Source organism: Malaclemys terrapin, chromosome 4, assembly GCF_027887155.1.
Source record: "Malaclemys terrapin pileata isolate rMalTer1 chromosome 4, rMalTer1.hap1, whole genome shotgun sequence".
In the NCBI taxonomy this organism is placed as follows: Eukaryota; Metazoa; Chordata; order Testudines; family Emydidae; genus Malaclemys; species Malaclemys terrapin.
This window is the reverse complement of record NC_071508.1, coordinates 53,789,695-53,817,325: the sequence shown is the minus strand read 5'-3', so window position 1 is coordinate 53,817,325 and position 27,631 is coordinate 53,789,695. Positions and strand designations below refer to the sequence as shown.

At 42.2% G+C, this 27,631-nt stretch overlaps 1 protein-coding gene across 2 annotated transcripts in view; it reads right to left on the bottom strand.

Annotated features, from left to right (window-relative positions):
• TUB (TUB bipartite transcription factor) overlaps positions 1-27,631 on the bottom strand; it is a 103,578-nt gene that overhangs the window by 20,804 nt on the left and 55,143 nt on the right. Inside the window, exons 4-5 of one of the 2 annotated variants that reach the window (XM_054024974.1) lie at positions 14,561-14,695; positions 61-225 (exon numbers count right to left, since the gene is read on the bottom strand). In XM_054024974.1, the coding sequence (XP_053880949.1) occupies positions 61-225; positions 14,561-14,695 (300 nt within the window). The remainder of the gene's footprint in view (positions 1-60; positions 226-14,560; positions 14,696-27,631) is intronic. The other variant, XM_054024975.1, reaches the window with a different exon arrangement.

The following is a 27,631-nucleotide window of genomic DNA, read 5'->3' as shown; positions in this document are numbered from 1 at the left end:
GGAGTCGCCAGCTTAAAAACAGCAAACAACGAGCATAAGTAGGTAGCTTTGGCTACTTACCCTTTTTCTGCATTGTTACTCTAAGGTCCTGCCTGCTTTGTTGTTGGCCACTAGCCATCGTCTCTCCATCATCTTCATTGTGGCTAGACTGCCCAACAGTAAGAATCTGAATTTGGCTTCCTACCTCCTGAACATCATCTTGAAATGCAGCAGGGCCATCAATTCCTGTCAGACAACAGCAAAAGTCTAGTCAAAGTATTACTGAAAAGCTAACCAATATCAACTCAGATGACATCCTATCTAAGAAACAAAGTTCAGCAGTCCATCTGCAATTACATTTTCATGACTAAAATAGTCTTCAAGGCAAACAAGTCATTTGAACTCCCAAGCTTTTTGATTTGTTCCCAGAGATCAGACTAGCTCTGTGACCTGGAAGAGAGTGTTCCGAGTATTAGTATGCATGGGAGTTCATCAAGCACAACCACTCGGCTTCAGACTGTCCATAGCTGACACTGCCTCAACAAATACTCTCTTTGAAGCTGGTGTAGAGTTTACTGAGGTCCTCCGTGTAAAAGCTATTTTACAACAGTACTGGTTTTCTGAACTGTTGAAGCAAATGGAAAGTGTCTCTCTCTCTCTCTGAGAGCATTGCAAGAGAGAATGGTTTGGAGATTTCTCCACTTCTAGCCTTCAAACCTTTGATTATAGCATATCCATTTCCACAAGGTCTAAGCATCTCATTTTCAAGTGTATTCTGGGAATATAACACAGACATTGCTGAGACTTTTAGCACATAATGCTAAATATGAGTGACAAGTTGAATTTCACATACTAAAACAATTTCAAGCATGTTTGTTAAAAACTTCCAACAAACATGTTTCAAAAATGTTCACACTTGCAGATCGTCTCACTTAAACTATTCTGACCCTTGCTTCTTCAAGGCTGGACTCCACCAAACTGTTCATGTGTCAGCAGGGACCCAAATGGGTACTATACCGAATCACTTCTCTGAAGAAAGACCCTGTCTATTTAAGGTATTGGGTGCCATATCTAGGTTCCTAAATCAGTCAGTAGGTGCCTAAAATGGTTATTTAGGCACAAAGATTTTGTTGCTCAACTTTGTGCGTTGATGTTTATAAACAGAGCAGTATTATAATATTAAAAACTCTATTGTATTATTGTTATATTATTAAAAAACCTAACTGGTTTCAAGACTAGCCTTGGTAAATTTATGGAGGGGATGGTAGATAAGGTTGCCTACAATGGCATGTAGGAAACAGCCAGAGATGGGCTAGTAGATGGGGAGGGCTATGTGTTACTACAGTAAATTCTTTCCCAGGTGTCTGGCTAATGTGTCTTGCCCACATGCTCAGGGTCTAACTGATCACCATATTTGGGGTCAGGAAGGAATTTTCCCCCAGGATCAGATTGGCAGAGACCCTGGGGTTTATCACCTTCCTCTGCAGCGTGAAGCATGGGGCATTTGCTGGTTTGAACTAGAGTAAATGATGGATTCTCTGTAACTTGAAGACTATAAATCTAATCTGAGGATCTCAGTAACTCAGACAGAGGTTATGGGTCTAATACAGGAGAGAGTGGGTGAGGTTCTGTGGCCTGCAACGTGCAGGAGGTCAGACCAGAAGACCATGACGGTCCCTTCTGGCCTTCAGTCTATGAATTTACTATTTGTATTACAGCAGCATCTAGAGACCCCAACTGAGATCATTATGCTAGGCACTGTACACATAATAAGAAAGTCCATCCCCAAAAGAGATTACAGTCAAAATAGACAAATGGTAGGAGGAGAAACAGAAACAGAGAGGTGAAATAACTCGCCCAAGCTCAAGTTCAGAAATAGAACTTAAGTCAGCAGACGCTCAGTCCAGTGCTTCCTGTTCATTAGACCATGCTGCATCCTCTAACTCTTGGAGGTATTGTCATGGGCAAGCAATGTCTAGACATGGCCAAAACCTGAAAAAATCCCAGTTAGAACAAAATATGGAGAGAAAAAGAACAATACATTCCCTGGCTCAGAAGAGTGTGTTCAGAGTGGGACTATTTACCTGGCTTTCTCCTCTCAACTATAAATAAATCACTGATTAGGCCTAGTTCTCTCCTATAGAAAGTCAATTTCCTTTTTTGCCAGGATAGCAAGTTATCAACATTAGATTGTAAACTAGATTGTAACTCCTAGTTAAGATTTAGTGCTGTTGTGTACTACGTCAGCCACATAAAAACGTACTTTCACATTAATAAAAGCTATAATAATATCATTTATAGATATAGTAAATAATAAAAGCCTCCATAAGGTTGCTGCTCCACAAGCTTCTTTAATAAGCAACAGAGAGGAGAACTGGTAACCATTATGAGATTCTTATTGGGAAAGAATACAGCAAATTTGAAATTATAGGGTACACCTTGATTAGTGCGTGTCTGCTTACAAATGGCGAGTACATGAGGTTTTAATTTGTAAAAGGCATCCAAGACAGTATAGTGGGGGCAAGCCTTATTCCTGTTTTGGTGTTTGTGGGATGAACGTCAGCTCATTAATAACTTTGGCTGAAAAAAACTGGTCAAGAATGGTCAAATGAAGCTGAGTGAATGCTACTAATTGTTCCTCTTCAACTGTTCCTTTGTCTTGGCTGGCAAACACATTTTAACACTGAACTATAATTTCAGTTTATGTCCATCACTTTGCATCAGTTGCTTGCACCTACATTATGTAATAATATTAATAACCAGTGAGTCATGAACTTTTTCATTGACACCTTGTATGACACTTATCAGATATATTTCATGACATTAAAGAATTGGGGTACTGATGAATTGGTTAAGCCAGCTGCTGTTCATTACCAGATATCTGGGTACCCGTGGCCCTTGCGCTGTTCTTAATGTCACAACAGGATATTGGAATAGATGGACCACTGGTCTAATCCACTATGGCAATTCCTATGTCCCTACAAAAACACAAGGAGTCTGGTGGCACCTTAAAGACTAACAGATTTATTTGGGCATAAGCTTTCGTGAGTAAAAACCTCACTGCATCCGAAGAAGTGAGGTTTTTACTCACGAAAGCTTATGCCCAAATAAATCTGTTAGTCTTTAAGGTGCCACCAGACTCCTTGTTGTTTTTGTAGATACAGACTAACACGGCTACCCCCTGATACTATGTCCCTACACATACACAGGCACACTGACCAACATTTTAAAAAATTGGTGTCTAAAGTTAGGATTCTAAACCAGACCCCTGACTTTCAAAAGTGCTGAGTACCCACCAGTTCCATTGAAATTAACGGGGCAGTGGGATGCTCATCACTTTTGTGCATCTAGTCATTTATTTACCCACCTATGTTTGTACCTAATTTTAGGCATCCAATTTTTAAAAATATCGGTCACTTTCCTCCCAAGCAGACTTTGATCTGTGGCAAATTAAATGCCTCCAACAACGTTATATAGTTCAGTTTAATCATGCTGGAGTTGCTGTTTCTGACATACACAAAACAACTGTGTTCCCATCCCATGCTGTCAGAGCCATCACATATTAGGCATTGGGACAAACATTGCACTGGCTACTCACGCATTAAGAGGAAAATCAATTTCAGCATTCAGAGGAATGCATTACTAGTAGAGAGTGATATTACACACTAAAACCTGTCCCAGGAGCTGACTCCATACTGGGGATGGAAGATGTAACCAGAAAAAAAAGAAAAGACAAATGTGAAACAAAATCCTCTACAATGTTAATAACGGGGAATACTGTACAAAAATAGTTGAAGATGCCTGATGTTGAAAGGCTAACTCAGCAAAGGAAGTGTTCAGGAAGAACTCATCTTCACATAAGGATTATCCCTATTTAAGTGAAAATGAGAGAGTGTGTATGTGTAATACACACACACACACACACACACAATGTAAATAGGCAGCTTTACCATCACCCATCTGATTTCTTGAAGCATTTCAAAAGCCATGCAGCCCTGATTCATCTTTCATTACAGTTTTAGGGTGGATCCTTCTCTCTGCATTCCTCACTTTCTAGGCTTTGTGGGCTCCTGCTCCTTCTACCCACATACCAAAAATGTGGCTTATTGTGCGGGAGTGGAGGGGGGGAAATCATATTTATAGTTAACAGTCTCCTGTAACTTCAGTGGTTGGAGAACATGGATTTAAGGTGGCAAAGGCAAACAAGTGGGCTGTGAGAAAGAAGAAAGTAAAGTCTTCAGAGCCGGGGGTCAGAATTTTCCACTGTGTCTCCTAAGTGCAGAATGCAGCATCCTTGATTTAGAAGTCTCTGTGTTCCTGTTAAAATAATGCTGAAAGCAGAATTCTTCATATTATTCATCAAGAGTGGATGAACCAGGGCAGAAAAAAATATGATCGGACCGAAATACTTTGAGTGAGCGAGAGAGAGAACACTTCGGTTAAAATTGACATTTTCATGTCTTTGCACTTCTTGGTTTCATCTGAGACCAGAAGCTGAAGCCCAGAGATCATGAGAAAGGCTGTTCTTCTGGCATTTCCAGCCTATGAGAAATTGTCATTACATATATTTTAGTAGCATGTGCAACATTCTAGGCACTGTTCAAACATACAAGAAACAGTTCCTTCTATGAAGAGCTCATGAGTTATAATGTCTATTATTTATTATGATTTTAGAATGACATTTGTTTTTATAGACTGGTTACTACACTATTTTTATTTTTTTTTTATTTTTTTTACAGAAGCTTAGACTTCTGAACAGAACATGACTACAACCAGAGATTGAAACAATTACAGCTTCTCTCCTGCAGTGGAAGGAAATAAACAATTACAATAGGGACCTGTTACTGTAATCACTGGAAAGGGAGCTATAAGAAGAAATGTTGCTTAATGTTCATGATGCACAGGAGCCAAATCAGTTTTCCCAGTCTAAGCTTTCATGGACTTTGTGATTTGCACTAGACCTAACTTTACCTTCAAAAGGTCTGATCAACATATTTTTCCTAATTTTTAAATCTCTTCAGCCTCCCTTGATTTAGTAATGATAATGCATTTTTGGAAACTTGAAATTGAGACCTGTTTCTACAGTTGCTATCCTGAAGCCCGTGGAAGTGGTCATTGGGAAAGACCAGCAGGGTAAGGCTGTATTTATTCCACATATGTATTCCATGAGCTGACTGGTTTGTTACTGGAGAGTTTCCAACAATTTGGCTATAATTAAAACTAATATCAAATAATGTGTTAAATAATTATAATAATAAAATCATTTGTTTTGGGAATACACAGAAAGTATTTGGTGAGCTCTGAGATCAGATGTGAGAAAATAAACGTACAGAAGGTCAAATTTAGGATCTACCAATTTTGACAGAACTTAGATATTATCCAAATGTGCTCTCTAGAAATACTTCTGTTAGATTTCATCCCTGAAAATGGAAATCATGCTATGGAAGAATGGGAATTTAAAGACTTACAGGTTAAAATGATCGCTTTGAAGCTTTAATTGTTTAAGAGATTATCAGGAAAAATTATTTTAGAAAGAAAGAAAAAGGAATACATATCAAATGCACAACCAGATGATGTTTAGGAACAGTGGTTTCAGAAAAGCGAGTAAATAAAACCTAAGCACTACACATAATATGGAGACAGATATTATCCTGTATAGTTATCTAACAATAGTAAACATGAACACTGTCTCTTCTATTATTCTCCATTAAACCTGAATAAATTAGTCACAGGTTCCACATGTGACAGTAGCAACCAGACATTTTAAAAGGTATTAAAGTAGTACAGCCTGAAAATGACTGTAGGCAGAACCACATTACAGGCATAAGCACAGTGAGTCAGTTGTCCAAAACATTAGCTATGTATGATATGAATCCCTAATAACTGGATCTACCCAGAAGAAAATCAAATCATATTTATTCACATTGTGCAAACCAGTCTCAAATAGTTTGCTGTGAAGATTTCAAGCAAATGTCCCATTTTCTTGGGGTTTTTTTTGTTTTTTGTTTTTTGTTTTTTTTTTTTTTACATGATCATGCATGTAGATCTAAAAATGCTACAGTACTATAGGAAAGAATTATGACCACATCATTTTACTATAAGAGAAGTTTTATTGTATTCAATTAGCATGAAAACCCCCAAGCTCCTGAAACACTTTATTTTAGCTCATTTTATTTTTAAATCAACTTAAAAGAATTATTTTTATTTACTAAAGTAATTCTTTCTTCATAGGACATTCATGAATTAACTTAGGAAACAAGTCTAAAAGGCACTTGAGATGGACCTAACAAAGCTAACTGATCGGGTAGCACAATCCCTACTTTACAGATGGGGTGCTGAGGCACAGAGAAATCAGTCTTTGATCCAGACAAGCACTTAAGCATGTGCTTGAAGTTCAACACGTTGAGTTGTTCCATTAAACGCAACAGGATTACTCACATACTGAACTTTAAGCACATGTTTAAGCATTTTCCTGAATCAGCTCCGGGGACTTGCCCAAGGTCAGACAGGACATCTGTGGCAGAGCAGAGAACTGAACTTTAAATTCACTGAGTTTCAGTCTTGTGCATATAACCACAAGAACATCCTTCCTCTATAAAGTTGCTGACAGCAATGGAGTTGAACTGGTGTTTAGTAACAGTGGGAATTTCTTTAGATGAGGCTTCAGAGATGAGATACCAGGTTAAATGAGCCAACAGTCTGATCTGGTATTCTCACTGATATCTATTACATTCAAGACATTAGTGTGTACTATGGGGACACATTTGCAAATTACTATTCTGAAGCATTGCAAAGCTGCTCAGTGTCTGACTTGAGGGTGGCAGTAGAATACTTCAAAGGAATGCTAGCCTGCTTTGCAATCAAAGAGAGAGATTTTGAGTTTATCAACAAAGTGAATCTTCAAAAAAGCTGTTTTTATTAAGCTCCCATCAGAACAAAAAGGATTTTCAACCTTTAAAGGATTTCATTCAGTATAAACCTTGAGTTTACATTTTTCTCAACTGATTCATAGTTTTAAACTAAATAGGCCAAATAACAGTTGAATATAAGGCTTACTTTTGGAACTATGATGAGATAAAGTACTACTGATGACTCCACCACCAATGTTAGTTTTGCACCATAATTCAGTATTATTTTAAAAAGTACTGTCTCAGTCATTGTTCAATAGATTACAGTAATACAGGTATGGCTCAAGGTCTCTCTTTTGAAAATACCTTTTAAGAATTTGCAACTGAGCCGTATAAAAAAAAATATCACTGTGGGTTGCAACTTTGAATTTGAAGAATTCTGCCAAGAAGTGAAACATTTTTAAAATAAAAAAGTGTAAAACAAAATGTCTATTGGTCCATTTTGAGGACCAGCATAATTCTTAGCATACATTCTAGTTTCCAGAATTTTGAGAGCCATTTGTTCAACAGGTGTGCATTCTCCTAGGTGTTTTTTGGACAAACAACAATGACATTTGATTTAGAAAAAAAAATCACTAAACTTAAGTTTGGGAATATTCCATTCTATTGTTTACAATATTTGTTAACCATTCTTCTAAGGAGGTCCTGCTCCAGGAGTGACTACTCTTCCACTGTCTATATACTAAGGAGTGCCTGGTTTGGCACCAGAGACCATAATCATTTCCTTACACTCAAGTTCAGGCCAAAGGACGGTCTGGAGAGTGTTCTCATGACCAGAGATAACAGGATTTTCCCAGTTGAAGCCCATTTGTTCTTCCTGCTGTCCCACTGCTTTTATGCCCAGTGGAGCCCTGTTTAAACAGGTCTAAATGAGTTAAACTCCTTCCATTAAATGAGGAAATATGGAGTAATGAAGCCTCTTCCACTACAACTGGAGAGGTCTTCCTATCTGGCCCGCTTTAACGCAGCTCCCTATATTACATACAGATGGGACAGGAGGGGCTATTCGTAGAAAACAAATGGAAGAAAAACAGGGAAGAAACAAGGATGAAATAAACCACGTGGGACGGGGGAAAGAAAAAAAACGGAATAACCATCCTGACAAAGAGAACATTTTGTGGCAGACACACACAGACAGACAGGACTACATCCAGAAAAGCCAATTGAATAAATTAAGTAAACTGAACATAAAAGACAAAAAGAAAAAGTGTGTGAGAGAGATGGAAGGATTTTCTTTATTTGGGCTATGAAATACCTCCAGATTGCAGATTTAGATTTCAAAATCCTTATAAAGTGAACAGTGTTTCCCATTTATGCCATGTATGTGAGATTTGTGGATTTAGCATCATAAAATTTACTTGCTCCTGAATATCCTTACTATATTTTAGCTTTAGAGTTAAATCATGGGTTTGAGTATTTGTAAAAAAGTTATTTATCTGTCTCCTGTTTGTTTCCATTTAGTCCACTGGACACAGGAAAAACATTTTCACCAAACAGTTATTAATCCCTCCGGTTGGTAATCTTTAGTGGAAAATAGACACACTAATGTGTGTATAATACTTCCAGAAATTTCAGATCTAAAAAAAAAAAAAATGTATGTGTTTGATGTATAAGTGTTCCATATGCTATAGGTCTGCTTTAGTCCTGTGGTCAATAACTGCGTTTACAAATGTGATAATACTGTACAATATGCATTTTTGATAACTCTTTGTACTTGTTGTTTTCAATTATTTTTCGAATTTATTTGTGCCTCTCCAGGCAACACTGCAAATCAGATACATATAGCGAGACAAATTCTTCCCAGTTTGCACCCCACTGGCATAATTGCATGGGGTGATAAGTCAAGACAGAATTTGTCCTACAGTGTTTAATTGGAAACATACTTTACGGTCAGTTTTAAAGTGACCATAACCTGGCCTCTTTTCTCTTCTCACGCTCCCCACCCCCCACCCAAATCAGTTTTTCACCCAACAATTAACTGCAGGTCCAAATGTTTGTATTCAGATTCCTAATTACCAGATTCGTCATTTTAATCAAGTAGCTAAGATACTATTAACTGCTAGCATTTGTGCTTAAAATTAATTGCACTTGCAGTTTTGCTCCCTAAGTGGAGGCTTATTTAAAAAAAAAAAAAAAATCAGGCTCAATACCTATTAACTATCCTAGTGAGGTATGAAAGACCCTAACAGTTACAGTTCTTGGCTAAGATGCTAAGCATTGTACTACATAGAGCAAAACCACAGAATTTATTAACCCAGAACTCTGGAGCAACCATCAGCTCTACATAAGTAATTAGTCTTATCCTATGGCTGCTTCTCCTGCCATCTCTCAGTGCAGCCTCATTAAGCCTAATATTTCCCTCATGCTCATCTTTATCACATTGTTCTGATAATAGTTTCATCATTCTTGGAGCTACTCAGAAAAGCATTACACATCTAAGACCCAGAGTACAATCATTACAACAGAGATTCAAGTGCTGCTCATATATAATTCAAATGTATTGGGTTTGAATTAGCTGATTATTCATAAAATCTGGTCTCTTTAGCACAAAGGGATGAGCCATGCTCAGAAATGTAATCTGCACTACTGTTAAACATCGGAGAAATCTTTAAAACATGTCATTTTAGAGTACAACGTGAATTCACACTTTTTCAAACGTACATCCTGCTGCTTAAAGGGACATAGTGAGGATACAAATCCTGGGGTAAATTAATTCACATTAAATGAACAAGATAGGTGATGGTACCTGATGGTAAAAGAAATTTTAAAGATTTAATTAACCTCCACCATTTATGGTCACTTGGTGAAATCACTTCTCTTTGCACAAAGCAAGAGTAAGGCGGCTTCACATAGGAAACTCACTGCAGGGGATAAAATCCATTATCCGCCTCCCTCTACTGTGGGCAGGGTTTCTCTGAAACTAGAGCTTCTACTCAGCTGTTCCTGGCCACTAGGATCCAAGCAGTTGAAGATCCAATGCTCCCTCATTGAAGCCTGACCCTAGCTTTCCTTCAAGATTCGCCTAGTCAGCGCCAGCATGAAGACTACTCTCCAAGGCTCTAGGAGGTACAGAGGTCCCCCTGTACAACTGCTCTGCTTGTGCTCCACCTGCTCTCTCATGTACACACTGCATGCATACAACCCCATTGGGGGGGGGGGGGGGAGAGGGGCTTAAGTGGTGTGGAGGGGATTTCATGGACCTTCTGCAACTATGTGAATTTCACCTATGTTTATTATGGGCCTGATCCCGCATGAAGCTGAGCAACTCTGGGAACAGCTGTGTTCTTCCAGCTCCCACAGACTTCAATAGAATTTGAACAATTCCAGAAGCTGTTCAGCTGCTTACATGATGAAGCCTTATTTACATTTCACTTAGCTTGAATAGTCACATTAGACTAGCCAGTTTCACTCTCATCATACTAGCAGAGTGTTACAATGTTGGGGCTAAAAGTTATATTGGGGATTGTCTTTTAATTCAGAGAAATATTTTCTGCTGCTATTAGTTCATATACTTTTTTAAAAAACAAACAACAACATATATTTTAGTTCTCAACTATCTGACAATGTTCTTTTAAAATGAATCTCTCAGGTAAGTGCAAACTACCAGAAGCTCCTAGGAAAACGGTGAATACAGCTTTGCAAAAATTACCAAATTCATTAATGGTTGTATGTACTATACTGAAGGTTTTAAGTTAGACTACAGCGCCTAATTAGCACAAATTCTGTGGCTATTTATTACTATATGCAATTACTACAACTATCAACATATTTCTGCTTGGGAATTTTCTTTTTAAAAAGTCTTTCCTGAAAACAAAAAAGCAAGGCTTCGGGGATCAAAAAATTTAGTGTTAATTTAGTGGCAGTGCTAAGATAATAAACCTGGTCAGCACATATTGATCATGATATAATTAAATTACACACAGCAAATGTTTTCTCACTGAGTCAACTATCCAGCAAAAACAATTCCAATGATTATGGAACATTACTTCATCGCACATTGTCCTATAGGACATATCAGGCATTTTTAAATAACACATTCCTGTAATTATTATTTTTATTGCAGTAATGCTCAGAGGTCCCAACAGCACCCAAACAAGCACCTAGGAAAACATTGGGTGAAATGCTGGCCCACTAAAGTCAATGTCAAATAGGATTACCATACGTCCGGATTTTCCCAGACATGTCCAGCTTTTTGGGCCTCAAATCCCCGTCCGGGGGGAAATCCCAAAAAGCCGAACATGTCCCGGAAAATAGGGAGGGGCCGGCATCGCTGGGTGCTAGGCCGGGGGCGCTCGGCCGGGGGCTGGCCTGGGTATGTGGGGCCGGGGCCGGCAGTCTGGGCCGGGGGTGCTCGGCCGGGGGCTGGCCCGGGAGTGCGGGGCCGGGGGTGCTTGGCCGGGGGCTGGCCCGGGGCCGGCACCCCAGGAGCCGAGCCAGGCTGGAGATGCTGGGGCCGGGGCCGGCCGCCGGAGGGAGCCACTTGGTTGGGGGGCCAGACTGGGCCGCGTCTCCTCCCCCCACCCCCCCAGCTTACCTGCTGCCTGCTTCAGGCTTCCCGCGAATCAAATGTTTGGAGAAGGGGTGGAGTTGGGGCGGGGGCATGGGCGGGGCTGGGGGCGGGGCCCCATGGAGTGTCCTCTTTTTGGACACTCAAAATATGGTAACCCTAATGTCAAAGTTCCTGTCAATTTCAATGGAGCTAGAATTTCACCCATTGAGCCAAGAGATTAGAAAATGGTCTGAAAATCAGCACAGAAAAAGGTATAATGCAGTCGGTTATATGCAGTTTAGTATTATGCAAATCTAAATTATATACATTTGTCAAAATATCATCTATTTTAATTGACTGAAGTAATATTTTATCTTCTGTACATTATATAGAAATCCCATATAAGGAAAATGGACTATTACCAGAATCAAAATCTGGCAGTCAAAATCTGGCTATTACTACAGCCTAGAGTTTGTGATTATACAGTAAAAATGATTTATGTATTACCATGCATAATGCTCAGCTACGGGCTGAGTCAGCACTTCCATTAGAAAGTTTCCAGGTTTTAAAGTTTTAAGAGGATTTAACTCACCGGCAAAACTTGGTGTTCAAATTTCTGCCTTGGAGTAAATTATTTTTATCTGAAGTCCAGAAATATCAGCTTTCCCATTTTTTAAATTCCAACAGCAATTTTTAAATTCAGTTCAGATGCCAATTTTTAAAAAAACAAATACATATAAAACTGTGATTTTAGAAGTAATACACAATGTTGTTGGAGCTGTGTTGGTCCCAGGGTATCAAAGAGACAAGGAGGTTTGTACAATATATTACCACCTTAGGCCCAACTCCACGGTGGTACTTAGGTGCCTAAATCTCAGTTTAGACACACCACTGAGATCCACAGAACTCCTGCCCAGCTGCTACCTAACACTTTAGTAGCCTCAACTCACTCGGCTCCTAAGTTTTTAGGGTAAAAGCTTCCTATGCACCTAGCTTTCTGCACACAGCCATCCCGACACAGAGTGAGGTAGCAATCTCCTGCCTAAGCTGTCCAAAGTCAAACTGTCCAGTGTGATCCATGAACTGGGAGAAGATAGGCAGAGGAGTGCCATGCCACCTTTGTGGCCTGATCTAGTGGCTTCTCAGCATGGTGGCTTCTCAGCATGCCTACCGGATCGAGTCCCATTCAAAATCTGGCTAGAGGAGGAGGTTCTGGTGCTGCCCACCTCATAACTGTTAGCCCAGTGATTAGGAGCAAGCACCTGGGATGTAGGAGACAAAAGTTTAATTCCTCCCTCGGTCTCCTGTGTCTCAGGAGGGGGCTCTAACCACTGAGCTATGGAATAATCTGATGCAGGGCGGGGGGCTTCTTCAATCTCTCCTGAAGTTGTTCCACTTTGGATAAATACTTAGGGGAGAGGGAGAGTGTCTATAAGCCTGGTGGTTAAGGCATCCATCTGGGAGATGGAAGACCCAGGATCCAGTCCTCCTGTTCCAATGACTAAGTATTTATCCTCAGTGGAACAGCTTGAACAGGAGAGACTGAGGGAACCCCCACATCAGACCACACCCCTACCTTCGTGGTTAGAGCATTCTTCTGAGAGGTGGGACAACCCTGTTCAAATTCTTTCTCCCCCTCTGGTGGGGGAGGGGGAGAAGGAACTTGGGTCTTCCACACCTCAGATGATTTCTCTAAACACTGGGTTATAAGGTGGGTGCCTCCTCCTCCTCTGACCATTTTGTGTGGCGTGAGGCAGGCCCCTTTCTCATTCTCACCAGAAACATCTTGGGCACCAAAGCTGCTCAACTCCAGGAAAGGTGTTCCCAGTTATGGTTCGCAAGCAGAAATAGGGGCCTCCCTGCAGCCCTGATTTAGGTGCTTATCTCTGTGAGTGAGATGGGGTTTAGGACATACACACCTCGCTATCTTAGGCAGTTACTCACCTAGCATACTGACTTTTGAGGATCGCGTTCTTAGGTGCCCATCTCTCTCCCGGACATTGTATATAGAGCCTTGGTGCCCAACTCACGCTTTGTGGCTCACTTTGTTGTTCCAGTGATTTTCTAGGCACCTAATAGTTAGGCATTGTGATGCTCAGTGTTGCAATGCCTAGTCCCATTGTGGGTCTGAGCATTAGCAACTAGCTTTCTTTTATTAACAGGTTTATTGACCATACAAATTATTTTCTTACCTATGAAGTTAAGGAGAGAATGTCAGATATATATGAAAAGGGAAAACAGCTGAGTCCAGACAATATAGGTTATAATGGCGTGATGTAAAGCCTACTGAAGTCAGTGGAAAGATTATTGGTTTTTAATGGGCTTTGGATCTGGTCTCTAGTTAAAAGTAAATACACATACTGATATACAAAAAAACCCAACAACAAATCATTGATATAACTTTCAATCAGTTCATCCCACTTGTTCCATCTATTCTCAAGTGATTCGGCTGCTAAACCTTATACTGGCAGTAATTCCATTTTTGTTCACTCTTTTGTTATTGTCTGTGGTGGGTATTTATTTTTGCAAAACAGCCTTAGATATTACATTTTCAGGATAGGTACTATGTGTGTCTATGAGCTAGCGTCCAGAACTATTTCATAAAGATGTTTATTTATACACTTAAATGTATACTGACCTGACAGAGGACCTGAAATAACTTCAGATTCATTCTAAGGGTGAATCCCTGACCCCATTGAAATCAATGGCAAAACTCCCAATGACTTCAAAGGGGCCATGACCCTAAATTTGTACAGCTTTTAAAACTCAGTTTTGGACAGAAATTTCTGCAACTTAAGTTTGATTCCTGCAAATGCAGATGGGTCTGAAAAATGAATTGGTGTAATATGGCTCTAAGCAGACAATTTCCTAAAACCTCTGTAGAATTTAAGTGCCCATTATATTAATATTTTGTTCTTTTGTTCTTTTAGTACAGGCTACATTAATATGTGGCTTTGCAAAACTATTAGGATGACAAATCTTGACCATCCCTCACTCCAATATGTATGTGCTAAAATAGGACCAAGCAATGCAAATTTTCCCATCTGGTGCATGCATTTGTATAATATTTGTTTTAAACAGTTGTCAGCTATCACAACATCACAAGCATTCAAAGAATCTTAAAAAATACAGAAGCATCTTGCCACTCAACCCAGTGTTTGATATTCAGCAGCATGCAGCTAACCTTTGTGTTTCCCCTTTTTCTCCTTTCTCGTGCTGCCAGTTTGACAGCTTGCAGCTGCTGCCTTGGTTTTTTTAGTCGATTTTTGAGCTTGAGCATCTGCTACCACCTTTACATCTTCCTGCTCGGCCTCCTGAACTGCTTGAGAGATTCGGGGCACCCACCAAAAAGAAAAAGAGAGAGAGAGAGGAAAACAAGAGAGAGAATGAAATGAGAACTCTGTGAAGCACAGAAAAGAATGCAAGTGCAGCAGAGTTTAAGGTTTGGCTGACATCTTTGTGCAGAGAGGAAATTAAACTAAACAAGCAATTGCAGAGCTACAATGGAATTTAAATTGGCAGATTTGTTAAGGTTAGGGGGATTTTTTAACCTTGTTTCATCTCCTCCCATTCTTCCCCCTCCTACAATGTATTGGTTGCTATGCATTAGGCCCAAAATACCACCATAGATGCCAGGGCCGGCTCCAGGCACCAGGCAACCAAGCACATGCTTGGGGCGGCACCTGGTAAGGGGCGGCCAATCTTGGGGTAGTGGGGGACAGCGCGGCACGGCGCTCGGCGGGGGGCACTCTGGTGGCGCGGCACGGGGCGCGGCGGTTCCGGTGGCGTGGGGCTCGGCAGGCTCCGGCGGTGCGCTCGGGGGGCGGGACTCCAGCGGTGCGGCGCTCGGCGGGGGGGTGACGCGGGGCACAGCACTCAGGGGGGGCCAGCGGCACGGCACTCAGCGAGGGGGGGGGGGCTCGGCGGGACGGCGCTTTTTTTTGCTGCTTGGGGCAGCAAAAAAGTTAGAGCCGGCCCTGATAGATGCTCTTACTTTATAAGGGCTGCATATTAATTCATTCTATAGAAATCTCAATGGAACACAGCATTCATTGTGAAAGCCAGCATAATCATATGATTGCAGTGACTTTCAAAGTAATAAAGATTTACTATTTATTATACAGTGCTGCCAGAGGACTGTATTTACACACACACAAGTTTATTCTTCTAGCTAGAATGAGCCTTTAAGTGAAATAAAGTGATTTTTTTGTTAAAGTGGCTTTGTGATACTTTTCAGGTTTTGCACACTTATTTAAAGCAATTATCTTCATGAACTACATACAGAGAAATGGTCAAGCCCTTCAGCCCCCAAATATACCAACACTGAGCAGTACAATAAGAACTTTAGAGGCTAGATCTTCAACTTTTGTGAACTATCATCAACCAGGACCAGCTCTAGGTTTTTTGCCGCCCCAAGCAAAAAAAATTTGGCTGCACCCCCCCCACACACACACACACACTTTTTTTTGGTTTTTACACGTTTGCACATTGCAATGTTTTGTTTTGTTTTGTTTTTGACTGTTTAAAATTTAAAAAAAATGAAAATAGAGAATTTGTAGTTAATGAAATAAAACAATTTCCTACTAGTGTGCTCATTTACTCACTGGGCCGGCCATGGAGTGAGCTGGGCTTTGTCTACCTAAGCAGAGCTAGGGCTCTGCGCCGGAGGCCTTGGCATAAGCAGGACGTCAGCGCCAACCCCATGGCTCATGTGGTCCGTGCGGGTCGGACCAAGTCACGCTGCTGGCAGGCTACCCAGTCTGGCTGTCACTGCCGAACAGCCAGAGAGGCCTGGAGCTGTGTGGGAGACACCGTACAGCTCTGCCTCCTATCTCTCCTTCCCCGCGAGCACGCCCGGCGGGTTGGCGCTGCCCTCCAGAGCTGGGCGTCACAGCCCCGTACCAGGAGCAAGTAGCGGGCATTGGAGGGGGTGAGAAGGGGGCTGCCTGGTCCCTCCAGCCAGGGCACAATCACCTCCGCTCCCTGTGCGCCAATCCCAGTCTGAAATGGCTGTAGCAGCCCTGCCCACGGTCCCACGTTTTGCTATGCAGCGCAGGGAGGGGAGGAGGCTCTGAGAGTAGGGCTGCGACCCGGCTCCCACACTGGCAGCGGACCCCGGGGAGCCTGGCTTGGGGCAGCCTCAGCAACACCCCAGAATCCCGGGCGGTCACCCCGCGGCGTGGCCAGGGACAGAGCCAGCTGGGCGGGAGTCACCACCTGTAGCTCTCACATGGAGCGAGCTGAGGTGGCTGTGGAGTTCAGCTGCCGGGGTCCAGGGCAGAGCAGCCAACGGCTGGTGATCGCAGGGCAGCGTGCCCGGGCCTCCCGCTTCTCGGGACCCCTGCGAGCTGGCCACAGGCTCGGCCTGCGCAGCGGCACGAGTTCGGCTCAGCCCAGGCTGCCACTCCCCTCCCCTCCCCTCTCCAGGCAGGTGGCGGCACAGGGGGGAGGAGGCAGAGGAGGTGGAGGCGGAGACAATCCGAGGAGGACCCCGCAGTCGGCGCTGGAGGAGCAGCCCACCTGGCCACCGGTTCCGCTGCCACCCCCTGCGCTCCGTGACTAGGGCAGGGCCGCGCTACCGGCTCCTGCCTGAGGGGGGCTGGCTGCTGCCCGTGGGAGAGCGGCAGGGACATGCTCCCCACTGAGCCGGCTCCCCCTGCCCCGCTGCACAGCCCCGGCGGCACCCGGTCAGAGAACAGGATGCTCAGGATCCAGCCCAGGACACTGCCTCAGGTCGGAGCTGGGGCCCCAGCATTATGCCGCCCCTGGTAATTTGCCACCTCAAGTACCTGCTTGTTTTGCTGGTGCCTAGAGCTGCCCCCGTCATCAACGGAGGTATGACCTAAGAACATAAAATGGCCATAGGTTAGGCCAATGGTCCATTTAGCACTGTCTTCCAACAGTGGCCAATACCAGGTGCTTCAGAGGGAATGAACAGAACAGTAGGGTTGGCAGGCGTCCAGTTTTCAACTGGAACACCAGGTCGCAAAGGGACCCTGGTGGCTCCAGTCAACACCGCTGACCGGGCTGCTAAAAGTCTGGTCAGTGGTGCAGCGGGGCTAAGGCAGGCTCCCTGCCCTGCCTCTGTGCAGCTACCGGAAGCAGCCGATATGTCCCTGCGGCCTCTAGGCACAGGGGCGGCCAGGAAGGTTCCATGCACTGCCCCCACCCCAGCGCCGGCTCCGCAGCTCCCTTTGACCAGGAAAAGTGGCCAATAGGAGCTGCGAAACTGGTGCCTGGAGCCCACACTCCTCATCCCCTCCTGCACCCTAACCCCCTGCCTCAGCCCTCAGATCCCTCCTGCACCCCAAACCCCTCATCCCTGGCCCCACCCCAGATCCCACACCCCCAGCCAGAGTATACACCCCCTCGCATACCTCAACCTGCTGCCCCCGCGCTGAACCCTCTCCCACACTCTGAATCCCTCAGCCCCAGCCCAGAGACCCCTCCTGAACCACAAGCCACTCATTTCTGGCCCCACTTTGGGGGGGCCAGAATCTGCACCCCCAGCCGGAGCCCGCACCCCATCCCCTGCCCCAGCCCAGTGAAAGCGCGTGAGGGTGGGGGAGAGCGAGCAATGGAGGGGGGAGAATGTAGTGAATAGGGGCAGGGCCTCAGAGAAGGGGCGGGGCAAGGGGGTTCAGTTTTGTGTGATCAGAAAGTTGGCAACCCCAAGAACAGGTATTCATCAAGTGACCCATCCCTTTTTGCCCATTCCCAATTTCTGTCAAACAGAGGCTAGGGACACTTCAGAGACACTTCACATCTGCAGAGAATCCGGCCCTAGAGCTGCACAGAATCCACCCCACAGGACATGGATCCCATACCACGCCACTTTTTTTTTTTTAAGGCGCAGATTGCCATTATTATGCACGCACCTGCATACAAACAAAAAAATTCTTTCAGGAAAAAAAGCTACATATGGCAAGGAATCTAGAGGAAAGAACTGGCTTGCTCACAAGATCATTTAAATACCATTGGCAAACCCCAAAAGCTCAGTAAACAGTTAAGGCCCAATGATACTTGTGGCCCAGTAGTCTCTATCATACAAGATAGGAGCTTTTGCGACCAGGGGCTGCTAACAGGGAGTTTCGCAAGGGAGTTTGGAAGGGGAGCAGGAAGGGAGCGTGGGTCCCTTGCCGGTTCTATCCTAAACCCTTTATTCCCCTTAAGCCCTATAGCCCAAACTACATTCAAAACTTCTTGCTTTAAACAACCCCTTCATTAACTAGGAGAAAATGCAGGCAGAAGCCCAGCTGCAGAGTGGGGGCTATCCAGTTTATTGCACTGAGAGTAGCATGTATGATTACCTGCCCTGTGGGTGGGTGGCGTATGTGTGCATTCGGTGCAAGGAGCTCCTGGCCCTCAGAGACCGTGTACGGACTCTGGAGGCCAGGGTGGCGGAACTGGAGGAGCTCAGGGAGGCAGAGAGGTATGTTGATGAGGCTTTCTGGGACACTGTAGAATTGTCCCACCTCCAGTCAGACAGCCCCTGTGCTGTTGAGGAGGATGAAAGGCCCAGGGAAGCAGAGCAGCCAATGGGAGCAGAGGGAAACCTTCCCATAGTTGGGACCCTCCTTCCAGATGGTGCTGGGGTTGCCTCTCGCACTGAGGTTACCTCTCCGGGGGAGGGAACTCCAGTTGCTAGGAAAAGGCAGGTATTAGTATTGGGAGATTCGATCATTAGAAACGTAGATAGTTGGGTTTGTGATGACCGGGAGAACCGTATGGTGACTTGCCTGCCTGGTGCAAAGGTTGCGGATCTCTCGAGGCATCTAGACAGACTTATGTGTAGTGCTGGGGAGGAGCCAGTGGTCATGGTACATGTAGGTACCAATGACATAGGGAAGGGTAGGAGAGACGTCCTGGAGGCCAAATTTAGGCTGCTAGGGAAGAGACTGAAATCCAGGACCTCTATGGTGGCATTCTCAGAAATGCTCCCAGTTCCACACGCAGAGCCAGGTAGGCAGGCAGAGTTTCAGAGTCTCACTAAAGATTTTTACTTCATTTGATTCTACATTTTCTTTCAAATATAGTGCCACTCCCCCCTCTGCACGACCTGTTCTGTCCTTCCGATATATTTTGTACCCCGCAATGATTGTGTCCCATTGATTGTCCTCAGTCCACCAGGTTTCTGTGATACCTATTATATTAGGGGTCAGCAACCTTTCAGAAGTGGTGTGCCGAGTCATCATTTATTCACTCTAATGTAAGGTTTCACGTGCCAGTAATACATTTTAATGTTTTTAGAAGGTCTCTTTCTGTAAGTCTATAATATATAACTAAACTACTGTTGTATGTAAAGTAAATAAGGTTTTTAAAATGTTTAAGAAGCTTCATTTAAAATTAAATTAAAATGCAGAGCTGCAGACCGGTGGCCAGGACCCAGGCAGTGTGAGAGCCACTGAAAATCAGCTCGTGTGCCGCCTTCGGCACACGTGCCATAGGTTGCCTACCCCTGTATTATATCAATATCCTCCTTTATCACGAGGCACTCTAGTTCACCCATCTTATTATTTAGACTTCTAGCATTTGTGTACAAACACTTTAAACACTTGTCACTGTTTATTTGTCTGCCCTTTTCTGATGTGTCCGATTCTTTATGTGAATGTTTCTCATCTGATCTGGCCCTTACATTATCCTCTTCCATCCTCTGCTCCCAACTAGAACCTAGAGAATCTCTATCAATAGACTCTCCTCTAAGAGAAGTCTCTGTCTGATCCACATGCTCCTCTGCAGCAGTCGGCTTTCCCCCATCTCCTAGTTTAAAAACTGCTCTGCAACCTTTTTAATGTTAAGTGCCAGCAGTCTGGTTCCACTTTGGTTTAGGTGGAGTCCATCCTTCCTGTATAGGCTCCCCCTATCCCAAAAGTTTCCCCAATTCCTAATGAATCTAAACCCTTCCTCTCTACACCACTGTCTCATCCACGCATTGAGACTCTGAAGCTCTGCCTGCCTACCTGGCCCTGCGCGTGGAACTGGGAGCATTTCTGAGAATGCCACCATAGAGGTCCTGGATTTCAGTCTCTTCCCTAGCTGCCTAAATTTGGCCTCCAGGACGTCTCTCCTACCCTTCCCTATGTCATTGGTACCTACATGTACCACAACCACCGGCTCCTCCCTAGCACTACACAAATATCTAGATGCCTCGAGAGATCCGCAACCTTCGCACCAGGCAGGCATGTCACCATACGGTTCTCCCGGTCATCACAAACCCAGCTATCTATGTTTCTAATATGAGCAGTTCTACACATCTAAATCCTCACATGAGTAAGGCAAGATGAGCACTCAACCTCTATAAAATCATTTGCAAACTCACATCTCCTCTCCTGCAACACACAAGTCTATAAATTGTCTTAAATTTACAAAACACCATGGATGAACTGCTTTCTTTCTTTTACTAGAGAGACCTTTGTTAATGCACTTGTACATAACAGATGCATGAAATCTGCAGAAGTCAGATGATGATCAGATGGGCCAATGGGGCTGTTTTACCCCAACTCCTCATTCCACTTACAGTCTTTAGCAAATGACTAATACTAGTCACAAGCTCATTGGCTGCAATCCCTTTCCAAAGCATTACCGAACACTGTGGATAATGCATGAGACAGAACAGAGGCAGCGACCACTCCATCCCTCAGGGAGGATGGCAAGATTAATGTGAAAGGCAGCACATTAGGCTCTGTTTCTCCAGTCATGAAGGCCTCTGACTAACCAGGGCAGCAAAGAGCCCTGCTGTGAATAAACTTTAAAACAGTTGAATTTACATACCCAGTAATTCTGTTCTATATTTGCAGCTGTCTCTCTCCTTTTTTAAATTAGGAAGGGTTTTTTTTCTGGTTTTGTTTCTTTCATGATGCTGATGATCTAGTTTGTAGAATTCACTATTTTCCTAACAAGTGAGTAAATGACCTACATTCAATGACTAGCCAGGTCTCTACAGCCATTCTAATACTTTGTTTAATATGCCCATTCATTCAGATCAAACACCATTGAAGGAGTCTAAAATGTGGCTTAATCAAAATGGGATGGAATGTTCTGATATTACTAACTAAAAAATTAAAAACAAAAACTTTTTAGGACCAACTACTTGCCATCATGTCAGCTATCCTTTGACCTAACTAATCTGAAGTTAAATAATTATTAGTGTGGATTGCAGCTGCATTAATTAGTTTTGAAAAGCTGGCACATAAATTTCAGCAGTAGATGCCTGAATATTAACACAGAGGTGTAACCTCCTCAAGGAAGGATTTGAAAGATTTCCACCATTTTATGCTCAAGGCCATGGAGCACTCAGTTTAGTTGCCATCTTGAATACACATCATCAGACTGGACCTGATAAAGATGGGACAATCAAGTGCAAGTGGCGGAGATAATAAAATGAGATTTAAAGGCACACCAATACCCAGCAGCAACAACTGGATAATTGAAACAATACCATGTACGTTTACTATCTCAATTGAAACTAACCAACACACACAATGTAGTGAATATTAAATATCCACAGAGAACTCTTCTGGATCAGTGCATGGAGTTAAGAAAAAGCTTGTAAAGATTATTTGAATAATGAATACATTTGAAGAATTTGCAATCTGCTCGAAAAAACAGCACAAACGGGAAAAGAGGCTAAACAGCTAGATAAATTATTCATTGCAAATTATTCACTCAGCTTTACTAGGCAACCATTCAGTCCATTTATCAAAGTTCTCACACTTCTCATTTCATGACAAGTGAAAGTAGAATGAGTATCGAGCAAAGAAAATTAAGCAACAGTTTAATAAATGCACTAGCTTTTGCCTATTCGTTGGATGTGCTCTCACGTATCTCCATAAAAATGGCTTGGCACCTTTCTTTGTAATTTCTTGGCTCTTGAGAATGTTGCCATTTATTTGGACAGTGATCCACTATAATTTTATCTGATCTATTTTAAAATTGTTCCAACATAGCTTAAAATATAACTTTTTAAGTAGTTTACAAGGCATGGGATGTTCCTAGAGATACATGAACTCTCTAGTGAAGTAAAGATAGGTAAAAATGTTAAATTTCATTGAAAAAAATCAGCAGTTTTCACCAGTTTTGTAGAAGTAAAACTGAATGACTGAAGTGATGCCCAAAGGTCCCAGTTAGGATTAGGGTCCCAGTGTCAAGGTGCTGTTCAAACACTTGGCAAGACACAGTCTCTTTCCCAAAAGATTACAGTCTAAGGCCCCTGCAACTGGTAGCGAGCAGGCAGATTGCTGTGCCTGCACAGAACACCACTGAATTCAATAGGGCTTCATGTGGGAAAAAAATACTATTTAAATTGCTGCAGGAGTCTCTCTTTAGTGATTCAGAATAGCACAGCTCCTCATAAACTGAGCATAACTCCTTGTAGAAATGCCCCAATGTGTCAAGCACAAGGACCAAAGCGATGTCTATTTTGCAGATAACGCCAGGTTTAACTCCATTGCAATCTGAGATATCCTATTTTTAAACACAAATATTACCTGAAGCCCAGAGGTCTACATTGGATTTTTCAGTCAAATAAATCCTCAACTCTACAATGTAGGAACCCAATTGTGTGATGCAATCCATGTGGGTGTATTTCTGCACTTGAGCAGATCACAGTGTAGGAGCCCAGGAAGTTACAGGAGTATGTTTGTCCCTGATATATTTAAAGAATTTCTTCCTACCATCCTTAAACCTACTGGCCATAGATCTTTTTATTGCTACCGTTAGCTTCCCTTACTAATTGCCTGTATTTCCTAACTGTTGATTTGTACTCATTGCTATCAACTTCCCCATTTTTACATTTGTTAGGTATTGGGTTTTTTAACTAGAGGAATTAGAAATGCTCACTTATGAAAGAAATCTGATATACCTGGTATTACTGAAACCTGGTGGGATGAGTCACATGACTGGAATGTTAAAACCACTGGATATACTTTATTTAGAAAAGAAAAAGTGGGCAGAAGGGGATCAGGGATGGCACTCTATGGCTACGTCTACACTTGGAGCTAGGAGTGGGATTCCCAGCTTGTGCAGACATACTCTCACTAGCGCCCATCGAGATAGCAGGCCAGTGATAGTAGCATAGCTAGTGTAGCACAGACAGTGGCGAGTGGCAGCACAGGCTAGTCGTGCGGAGTACAAACCCACCTGAACCCAAGGGTATGAACTCAGCCCAGCTAGCCTGTGCCACTACTCACAGCTGCCCATGTTCTCTGTCTAAACTCCTCTTTTCTAGTGCAGTAGCTTGCTTGAGAGCTAGAGCAAATATGTCTACGTGAGTTGGTAATCATACCCCCAGCTCCAAGTGTAGACATACCCTGTATCTAAGATACCGTTACTTTAGCGTTGTTGACAATTTAGAAAAAACAGACCTGGAATGCTTATGGATCAATGTACTAACTAGTAAATCACAAGATGGGGCACTGGGAGGTTTTCTGTTACATATCAAGTCAGACAAGAGAACAGAATGAGCAACTCTTCAAACATTTATCTACAATCTGTTGGGTTTTTTAAAAAACTGCATTAGCACGTGGGATTTCAATCTTGCGGACATATGCTGGAGGTCTCATGCTGCCATTTATAAGACACCCGTGGAGTTTCTAAAAAATTATTATAATCTTCTAACACAAAATTCTCCCACACCTCATTAAGAGGTAAGGCAGCACTCCAAGTATCAAGGGTATGATCTAATGCAGAGAACATATTCCCTGCTTTCTCCCAAAAAAAGAACAAACACCTCGGACTGAAGTCAACAGAAAACAGGATCCAAACAACTAGTTTTGCAGAACATGCACAAATGTTTTTAAAATGAATGATTAAATGATGTCACCTTAAAATTTGACAGTTTGCCATTCAATGGAAAACTCTCTCTCTCATCATTTATCGTACCAGAACAGAATGAGACATCAAATTTAACAATCCAGAGTTATGACTTGTGATCAGAAATCTGTCTGGCACAAAATACAGACATTTAGCCCTGCTGCCGAATGTCAAAGAGAAAGTATGCAGTGTAGCTGAAGCCGTGTTGGTCCCAGGATATTAGTGAGAGAAGGTTGGTGAGGTAATATATATTAGAGGAAAGTCACATCCTACCCCAGCTGTCTTTCTCCCCACCCCTTCCTTCCCGCCTCGCCCCCCCCCCCCCCCCCGCCCATGACTGGAGTGGTATGTGCTAACTACTTATGCTAAGCAATCTGTTCCACCTTGTATTTAGCTGTGACACCCTCTGTATGTTTCCTAGACCTGAAGAGCTCTGTGTAAGCTCAAAAGCTTTTCTCTCTCACCAACACAAATTGGTCAAAAAAAAAAAAAAATTACTTCACCCACATTGTTTCTCTAATATCCTGGGACTGACACAGATACAACGACACTGCATACAACGAAAGAGAAAGTAATTTTGCGATCTTGTACATGGTTAATTTAAACTTCTAAATCAAAAGTTGTTGTGAAGTTACTTGAAGGAGAATTTTATTGTGTTTTTAATTGAAAACATTTTAATTTCAAACATACAAAAGCCACATCTGTAAAAAAGTAACATTAATAAAAGCAGACTTCGCCTTGTTCAGATTCTAGCCTCTCAAAATTGTGAAAAAAGGAATTTGTCCCAAGTGGAAATTCACCATTTTCACAGGGAAAAAAATGATACCTTCTTGCCTATGAAAATTGCCTTTCATTTTTGCAGAAAGTTTAAGGGAGCAGTGGAAAAGGTCAGTTCTTTATAACTCTGTGAAAGAATTATTCTACATCAGCATAAGTCTGATTACTAAGTTAACACAAATCTGGGATCAAATAAAGATGTTTTAAATCACAACTGTTGCTCTACATTTCTGTGTACAGACCTCCAGTCCTGTACCTGTGGCAAATTCACATTGGTTTCAATAGATGCAGGACTGGGCTCAGCATGATAGTTACAAAAATAAATGAATGTATTTACCATGTTTCAGTAAAGCCTATATTAAAAAAATCAATTACTGCAATAAAGGCAAATATTGTATATATGTAAATATGAACTTTTTGTCTATCTCCCCACTTTACTTAAATCAGTGGCAATATTCCAGGAACACACATCAGATATTTGCAATACTTTAAACAGCCTGAAAAGAAGAGTGTACATCAAGGAATTTTGCTATCACACATTTGTAGGGGCTTATGCTTTTGTCCAATTCTGTAGAAAATTTGTAGCAATATGTGATGTGGAGATACCTGAAAATAAGCCAGCAGATGTGACCTAGATGTTCCAGAATTATGAGCACGATTTAGGAAGTAACCATTTTAAACTAACCACTAACAATATGCCGTACAAGGATATTAAGTGGAAACAAACATGGAGAGGGAAAAAAGTAGTAAATAAATGGCCTTTTCTGGGCAGAAATTATTCTTATGAATTATGTTATTTTAATGATATATATTTTCTTCTATAATGATGTAAACAACGAGAAAAAAAATACTGCTGAAAATTATTAAGCAGTTATTTATAATGATGAACGATGGAATTTTTATCTGATTATTTGGGACATATCAAGATTATTCACAAGATGAAAGGCCTGATTCAAAGCTCATTGAAGTTAATAGAAAGAATCCCATTGACATGAATAGTATATGGATCAGGCCCAAAATGATCTGTTTGCCCAGAATTTAAACTACTTTTAAAACTTGATATTAGTACCAAAAGGGCATTGACCTGTCATTATACTCATCTTTTGTATCAATATTTTCTATCCCCCTCCATCTATTTATTTTCCCCTAGACACATCTTCAAAATCTCACCAAGCATCCCTGTTCGTTTATATGTCTTCTGATTGACCTACACACACGAACCGATTCCATAATATCAAATACATCTACAATGTTTTTAAACAAAAGGTAATATTGTAATTTCTTCCAAACAGTAGTACAAAACAAAACTCCTCTTTCATACAAGGGACCCATTTGTCTACAAGTACTGTTGTTAAATACACCTCTACCCCGATATAACGCTGTCCTCAGGAGCCAAAACATCTTACCGTGTTATAGGTGAAACCACGTTATATCAAACTTGCTTTGATCCACCAGAGTGCGCAGCCCCGCCCCCCTGGAGCACTGCTTTACTGCATTATATTCGAATTCATGTTATATCGGGTCGCGTTATATCGGGATAGAGATGTATAAGCTTTCATTTCAGTAATAGTTTTAAGATCTGTAGTAGGGCCAGATGGATCTGAAATGATCCATCCACAATGGCTATCTAATGTGGAAATAATGCAGTTGCTAGACTGTTAGAAGTAGAAGCTCAACTCAATACTCAAGGGAAAAAGGTTCTATCAGTGCTGTTATTGTTCCTTACTAATCGTTTAGCTCAATTCAGTCACTTTATGGACTGGCACATTGATGTTAGAAGCCCTCACTTTACCTGAAGTTTTCCTTTTCCTGACAATTATTGTTGCTTTCTGAAGTTATCCTATAGTATTAATTGCTACCACTGCTAATATGGTAATTGAATAAAAGATGAAAAACATGTAATTCTATATGGGATTACAGATGGGCTCAGGGACACACCACCTTTCAGTCCTATGCCAAAAGTCACTGGAAACTGAAAAATAATTACCAGCTACTGAGTGTTTGGTGACACATGCAAATTGAGTTTTATAGTCTCAGTCCATTTCCTGAATGGAGAGGTGTCATCACCCATGTCACTAAGGGTACTAATGGGGTTTCTCACTGGCAGTTTTAACGCACACCAAGAAACAAATGGGCATAACAAACTGGCCTCTCATCTCTATGTTAAGGGTTTAACCATATCATTTTGTTAATATCTAGGGAAGTCTACACGGCTGCTAGCAATGCTCTTTTCCATCCTATGGGTAAAGACTTTCAGAGCTGTCATTCCAGTACCTTTCACCAGCACTAGATTCACTCATATCTAATAATATATTTAAAAACAAAACAAAAACAAAAACAAACAAAAAACCTAACCCTTGGGCTCCTCTATTTTATGCTGAGGATTACATTAGCCCCAACTCCAGAATCTATAGGTGCAAAAGTAAAGTCAAGTCACCTTTGTCCCACTCTCTCAGTCCAGCCCTTAACTGGGACCGGAGTCTCAGATCTACTCTCACCTTCCTTAAACTCCATCCTGAATGTAACAAGACATTCCTGCAAAAAAATGTAGGAATGGAAGGTAACTTGATAGATCATCAAGTCCAGTCCCCTACACTGAGGCAGGACTAAATATTATCTAGACCAGCCCTGACAAATGTTTCTCTATCCTGTTCTTAAAAACCTCCAA